This window comes from Armigeres subalbatus, chromosome 3 (genome assembly GCF_024139115.2).
Source record: "Armigeres subalbatus isolate Guangzhou_Male chromosome 3, GZ_Asu_2, whole genome shotgun sequence".
NCBI lineage: Eukaryota > Metazoa > Arthropoda > Insecta > Diptera > Culicidae > Armigeres > Armigeres subalbatus.
Genome location: NC_085141.1, coordinates 92,168,391 through 92,175,777, shown reverse-complemented (window position 1 = coordinate 92,175,777; position 7,387 = coordinate 92,168,391). Strand labels below are relative to the sequence as shown.

Genomic DNA, 7,387 nt, shown 5'->3' with positions numbered 1-7,387 from the left:
CTTTCGTGCGTTATTAGCGCAATACAGTTGCTCCATCTCTTCATGCTCTCGATCTTCCTGCTGGCGCTTTTTCCTCCGAAAAATCGAGTTTGTCTTTTCCGCGCCCGTTTGTATCGTGCCTCGTTCGACATCGTGCGGTGTTGCAGCAATCTCGCCTCTGCTGCATTCTTCTCCTCAACTAACTGCTCACATTCGCCGTCATACCAGTCGTTTCTCTGATCTGGAGCCATCGTGCCTAGTGCAGCGGTTGCGGTACTTGAGTAAGATGCGCCGTCGTGTGATTGGGTGACAGCCAATCAAAGCGAGGATGTGCAAGCTGACGATAAAAGGCCGTTCTTCAACTATAGCATCATCAACGTGCACTGCCCACACGAAGGGAGACCCGACGACGAGAAAGAAGCGTTCTACGCACAGCTGGAGCAGACATACGATGGATGTACATACGACAGTACGACATACATACGACGTCAAAATCGTCATCGGTGACATGAACGCTCAGGTAGGAAGGGAGAAAATGTATAGACCAATCATCGCACCGGATAGTCTGCACACCGTATTGAATGACAACGGCCAACGATGCATAAACTTCGTAGCCTCCCGCGGAATGGTAGTCCGAAGCACCTTCTTTCTCCGCAAAAATATCCACAAGGCCACATCGAGATCACCTACACACTTAAATCCAAAACTTTGGCTCGGTAATAATTTTTACAGATTTCATCCGGTAAACTGAAATGTTAACCGAGAAATCAGTAATTTGTGAAGTGTTTACTGATTTTTGTAATGAAGTATACCGATACCTCAGCAATATGAAACGGGTTACAGGATATCGGTAAAACCAATAACCGAGCTAGCCAGTTCAACAAACATCTGTTGAAGTTGTCGAAAAAAATACCGATCACTCAGCAAAAAAATTATTTTTGCTGAGTTTCTCGGTAATAATTTCACCGAGCCCTGTTCCAAGAATACTTGCACGACGCTTGATGTGGCGCCATATTTAAAAATCCTCGCGTGTGGAAAAAATAGTTCAAGTGAAATTTCAACATTTAGCAGTGCGAATCGCCACTAAAAGTGACAAAATTACTTACAATGAAGACTTTTGAGGACGATCCGAACAACCTGATGATCTTCTCTGAGAATTATGCATGCGGAGTGGATGGAGCTGTTCCGATTTTCCGGATTTTGGTTTGTTACACACGTAAGCTATCCCCCATGAGAGCGAAATTATGAAACAGAACAGCATGTGAAGATCATCAAGGTTCAAATGGAATATTAGAAGTTCCGGTAAGTAGAAACAAACCAACGTGCCAGCTAAATGTAAAATCATTCAAATTTTTCAGAAAATTGCCGTTCTGTATCCGTGCCGCTAATTCACATGAATCCTCCATCGGGTGTGGTCTTCAAATCGAGAGGGGCTATAAGTGTTGTTTGAACTAAAAGCATTGAACTTAAAATAAATTTAAAATAATAATTATGATCAAAAAATTAATCAACTTTGTTTTTATTACTTTCATTTCAATTGTGAAATTGCATTTTCTTCAGTAATTTTTATTACGGTGATCCGTATTCTTTTTACAAATCCACCTGTACTTTTTACCGAGTTCTCAGTAATCGTTACAGATCAGCTCAGTAAAATTTGACATTTCGCCAACGAAAAAGCAGAACCGAGGGCTCGGTAAAATGTTCAACTTTTCACTGAGCTGCCTACCGAGAGCTCAGCTGTTGAGAAATCGGTAATTCACTTACCGAGCCCGTTAAAAAAAATTAAGTGTGTAACCAAGTAACGGAAAACCAAATCGACCACGTTCTAATCGACGGTAAATTCTTCTCCGACATCACGAACGCACTTACCGCAGTACGAATATTGAATTCGACCACTACCTCGTTGCAGTATGCCTGCGCTCAAAACTCTCGACGGTGTACAACGGAAGAGCAGCTAGATGCAGCATCTCTTGAAGATGGCTGGAGAGATATTCGATCCGCCATTGGTAGCACCACAACCACTGCGCTTAGCACGGTGCCCCTGGATCAGAGAAACGACTGGTATGATGGCGAATGTGAGCAGTTAGTGGAAGAGAAGAATGCAGCATGGGAGAAATTGCTGCAACACCGCACGATGACGAACGAGGCACGATATAAACAGGCGCGGAACAGACAAAACTCGATTTTCCGGAGGAAAAAGCGCCAGCAGGAAGATCGAGACCATGAAGAGACGGAGCAACTGTACCGCGCTAATAACACACGAAAGTTCTATGAGAAGTTGAACCGTTTACGTAAGGGCCACGTGCCACAGCCTGATATGTGTAAGGACATAAACGGGAACCTTCTTACGAACGAGCGTGAGGTGATCCAAAGGTGGCGGCAGCACTACGAAGAACACCTGAATGGCGATGTGGCAGACGAAGATGGCGGTATGGTGATGGACCTGGGAGAACGCGCGCAGGACATAATTTTACTGGCTCCGGATCTCCAGGAAATCCAGGAGGAGATTGGCCGGCTGAAGAACAACAAAGCCCCTGGGGTTGACCAACAACCAGGAGAGCTATTTAAACACGGTGGTGAAGCACTGGCTAGAGCGCTGCACTGGGTGATTACCAAGATTTGGGAGGAGGAAGTTTTGCCGCAGGAGTGGATGGAAGGTGTCGTGTGTCCCATCTATAAAAAGGGCGATAAGCTGGATTGTATCAACTACCGCGCAATCACATTGCTGTGAATGTGCACTTTCATACGAAAAACCTCTGTTTTTATGTACAAAAAATACTACAGAGGTAAAAATTTATCAGGCCTCGCGTGGCTTAAACAAAGGAATTTTTCTTAAAGAAAGTCCACCAATCACGTAACGTTAAATTTGGCTATTTCATCACCCCTCCCCCCTATCTTACACTTTTTGTATGAATCCTCTAAAAATTATATGGATCGTCATACATCTCGCAACCCCTCCCTGCTAAGCGTTGCGTAATTTATGAATGTTTCTTTTGATTAAATGAAATTATCATTTAGATGAAATCTAATACAATTACATTATTTCGCTTCAGTGCTTTGTTCGCTGAGTCCTTTCTAACACCAAATTACTTCAACTTATCCTTAAAACTTGTGATAATTATCGATTTCTGTCCCTTTTTTCTTAGTTGTGGATCTTTACGCTTTGGAAGTAGTCTTATTTCGGCCGGAGATACGGGTTTGACATCAGAACTTGGAGATTCACATGCGTACTCTTGCCCCACCCGTTCCTGCGTACTTTTACCCCACAGTCCCAAAATTTATTCAAGTAATGGTTTTCACTTCTTGGAAAACCAACCGGATTGGTGTTCTGCACCATAAAGTACTCTATACAATAGGTTATCGAAATGGTATAATGTTCACCTGATTGTATATATGGTAATGAAAAACTAGTTGCGAAAACACAATTATTTTTAGCAAAATGACCAAAAAATTATCTCAAATCGTTCACAATTACACATGATAATAGTTGGCCAGAATACCTGTCAAACTGATGCAGTTCTACTAGTTTATCTTTTTTTATTACTTCAAAAAATCGAAAACGTACTCATACCCCACGCGCACTCTTGCCCCACTCTGCTCTACTTACATCGGATCGGACACACTAATTTACCGTTAAGTCCAGAATGTGAGAATGTTGAAGAGACGCCGGAGCACGGGGTGTTCGATTGTCCGCGCTTTAATAAGTAGGGGAATGGCTGTTTCAAGGGCCGATAATATCGCAGATCGAATGTGTCACGAGGAAGACACGTGGAATGCGGTAAGCAGAGTCGTGAAGCAAATACTGTCGGATCTGCAGCATCTGCAAATAAGTGCAGTATTCAGCGTAGTGAAGTAGCAGTGTTTGGCTTTGGGTCGTCGGGGCGCATGTGAGCCAGAAGTCTTCTGCCAACCGGTATCGTCGGACCGACCTCAGGACTCGAACAGCCAACCTGCTGAAGAAAGAAGAAGAAAGCGGTTCCGCTATTTAGGGCACCGCCAGTGAGGACGGTATCCACCACCAGTGCTGTTGGAGCATCTCTTCAACCCAAAGGCTGCACAATGCGTGAAAACGTCCCCGGCGATAGCCACCGCTAGTCAGGGCACCATTAGTGCGGAAGTTTCTCTTATCAGAACTGCTGGATCACCCTCGACGCCGGATTCGAGTCAGGAAGTTATTGCACAACTGCCGAGGGATTGAGATCACGTAGCAGTGAATCTCAGCGAACTAGTCGGAGATCTAGCCTAAGCGAGGGGTTGGAGTTTCAGAAGAAGTACATGAGAACAGTTGCTCTCGACTTACTCCAAAAGTAGCACTATTAACTACTAGTTCACATTGCAGACGTTGTCCAGCATAGTAGGCAAAAATACGCGTTGTGAACTGCCCATGCGAAATTTCCATACGAATCTAAATTTAAGTTTTTTCACGTTCTGAACTTTACTCTTGATTTTTGCATTAAGAAATATCATATAAACCCGTCGGAAACTGTATCGAACGTTTCTGCTGAAGGAATGAAGGAAACCAATCCAGTCGGTTTCGAATTATGCAGATACGAACACAAACTATTTCATTTTTATAAATAGAGATTACAAGCTGGACATCACTTATATTTCCATATATAGAGCAAGCCTCGGTACCATTACGATGGTAAATAATGAGATTTGTAGAATAAAATGCACGTGCAGTAGAAAACACAGGCACGCTCCACCTGGGATTTATTTCATCCACACCTTTTGTAGCATTTACGGTAACGGATGATAATCTGCCGGAAAGAATAATTCTCTAATTACAATTACATTACATCATACGTCCCGCGCGATTCTATGGCAATGATTCAACCAGGTAGTGAATGTTTGTTTTTTGTGTATACATCTTTCGATATACTCAAGATTCGAATAACATTGAAGTGAGCCACTTGTCGTATTTTGCTTGCACAATGATAGGAAGTTGCAATTTTTTCAAATATTGTCATTTGCTTATCGACCGGTAGCTGAATGCTATATAAGATCCCTTCAGTCGTCCAGTAATCAACAATCTGTCGTAAAACACGTTCGGTAGCCGTTAAAAACTCGTTAGTGACGAAAGATCTTGATCCACCGATACGCTTCAACTAATTATGAAGTGCTGGAAGATACATGCTAAGCAATGAAAAGTGTCTTTTTGATAATTGCCAGTTCACTGGTTCTAGTGAGTACGGTTCGGGCCGCGACTTATACATTGCAGTTCAACAATGCCAATGCAGGCGCAACGCTGAATACTACTTCGAGGGTGCTGACTGTACAAAGAAGTGGTAGAGTGGTGCAGAGTGTCCTCTTGGGACAGGACTTGGTGTCATTGGCGAAGTACGAGGAGATCGCTAATGGATTCAAGATATCCAACGCAGATGGTGAAGAGATTGAGTTTGTAAAGGATGTAGATACAGCGGACTTTTCGTTGTTTACGATTGCACGAAGGGTTCGACACCGTTCAAAAGTAGTAGCGGATTGCGTTCGGATTTCTGGCTCGAACTGGTACGGCGGACCGCAACAAAAGTATCAATACTGGCCGATACAAAAGCTACGATTTAGTGAGTACTCGTTTTTGACCAAGGAAGCGGACAACTGTGCTGTGGCCGATCGGTACTGGCTGAACTCGTTGGGTTCGTTTGTCTACGTGCACGATGAAACTCCGCTGTTCATCGATCAGAACTACGGTCAACCTGGATACATGTGCTTGGAGGCGAAAAAATCTCTACCCTATGATATCTATGATTTCACGTACTCATTCGTATACCAGATCGGAGTAGCAAATGACGCGAAGGAAGCGCACATGGCTGCAATACGCAATATATTGGGCAAACCCACTGGACATCCCGCTGAAGCGATGGTCAAATATCCAATATGGTCTACGTGGGCGCGATACAAAAGGGATATTGATCAACATGTTGTTTTGGAGTTTGCAAATGAAATAGTCAATAATGGTTGGCCCAACAGTCAATTTGAGCTTGACGATGATTGGGAAACATGCTACGGGGCGTTGAAATTCAACACTACGAAATTTCCCAATATTAGACAGACAATCGATGCCATACGAGCGGTAGGTTTCCCCAGAGTAACGATCTGGATTCACCCGTTCATCAACAAGGGATGTGAGCCGATATATTCTCAAGCAAAACGAGATGGATATTTGGTAGCGGATCGTAGCGGAAATACCGATACGCAGTGGTGGAACAGCAATACGGGACAGGCCGCTTACGTAGACTTCACTAAACCAGTAGTGGCAGAATGGTTTACAAACCGATTGCAGGCAATTCTAGACGAGAGTGGGATCGATAGTTTTAAGTTCGACGCCGGAGAGACCAGCTGGACTCCTCCAGATCCGGTGCTTAATGGGCCGAGGTCCAACCAGCCGAATATGATCGTAGACGATTACGTTCGTACAGTAGCGAAATTTGGTGACTTGGTTGAAGTACGTTCCGCTCATCTCAGTCAGGATCTACCAATTTTCGTCCGCATGATTGACAAGGATTCCGAGTGGAACTGGAACAACGGGTTGCCAACTCTGATCACAACCCTGTTGCAAATGAACATGGTCGGATACCCGTTGGTACTTCCGGACATGGTCGGGGGAAATGGATACAACGATCATCCCCCGAACAAAGAGATGTTCATCCGTTGGTTGCAAGCCAATGTATTCATGCCCAGCATCCAGTTTTCGTACGTACCGTGGAACTACGATAATGAAACGGTACAGATTTCCAAGGCGATGACTAACCTACACGAGAGGTATACTCCGCAGATTATGGAACGCTTCAGGTTGGCTGTTTCCGATGGCTACCCGGTGAACCCACCTCTTTGGTGGATATCGCCGAACGATACAGAAGCTCAAAAAGTTTACGACCGTAAGTATCAAATATTTTGGATAATAATAGATGATTATGTGGAACCAAATTTTCAACAGAATTCTTGCTGGGAGACAACATCATTTCGGCGCCAGTGACCAAGGAGAACGCTCGGGCTAGGGATATTTATCTACCGGCCGGTAACTGGGTTGATGGCAACTCGGGCACGACACATTCTGGACCCAAATGGATCAGAAACTATGCAGTTCCTCTGAATATGCTTCCGTATTTCGTTAGAAATACGTAAAGTGTGCCGAATAAAGAAAAAGAAACTCTGTACCGATAGAATTGTTAAATAAAGTGATTGAAATTCAAATTATCGTTGGTGTTTTCTAAACATGCTGGGAGTATGAAAGAAGCAGCAAACTTGCGCTTGATGTGTTGCTTTGGGATTAAAAACAGTCGCATTAAAGTTGTTGTAAAAAATTCCGTCTAAAGTGTGCTCTCGTGTGTCTTATGTACTGCAACTTTGATTATGTTCACTAGAGTTATTCAACTTTTGACTTTAGTCTTAAACGATCACATTTGAC

The 7,387-nt window shown here is 43.7% G+C and overlaps 1 protein-coding gene across 1 annotated transcript; it reads left to right on the top strand.

The window, feature by feature from the left end:
* The first annotated feature begins 5,004 nt into the window (after positions 1–5,004).
* Positions 5,005–7,173, top strand: LOC134219225 (myogenesis-regulating glycosidase-like). The gene is made up of 2 exons (XM_062697924.1): positions 5,005–6,857; positions 6,917–7,173. The coding sequence occupies exons 1-2, from the start codon at positions 5,123–5,125 to the stop codon at positions 7,102–7,104; spliced, it is 1,923 nt and encodes a 640-aa protein (XP_062553908.1). The 5' UTR covers positions 5,005–5,122; the 3' UTR covers positions 7,105–7,173.
* Positions 7,174–7,387: the final 214 nt, after the last annotated feature.

Bases quoted from the DNA above. Each gene is read 5' to 3' on its own strand.
- LOC134219225 (XM_062697924.1), top strand. From the start codon at position 5,123: ATGAAAAGTGTCTTTTTGATAATTGCCAGTTCACTGGTTCTAGTGAGT. The intron at 6,858-6,916 runs GTAAGTATCAAA...AATTTTCAACAG, and splicing joins AGCTCAAAAAGTTTACGACC to AATTCTTGCTGGGAGACAAC.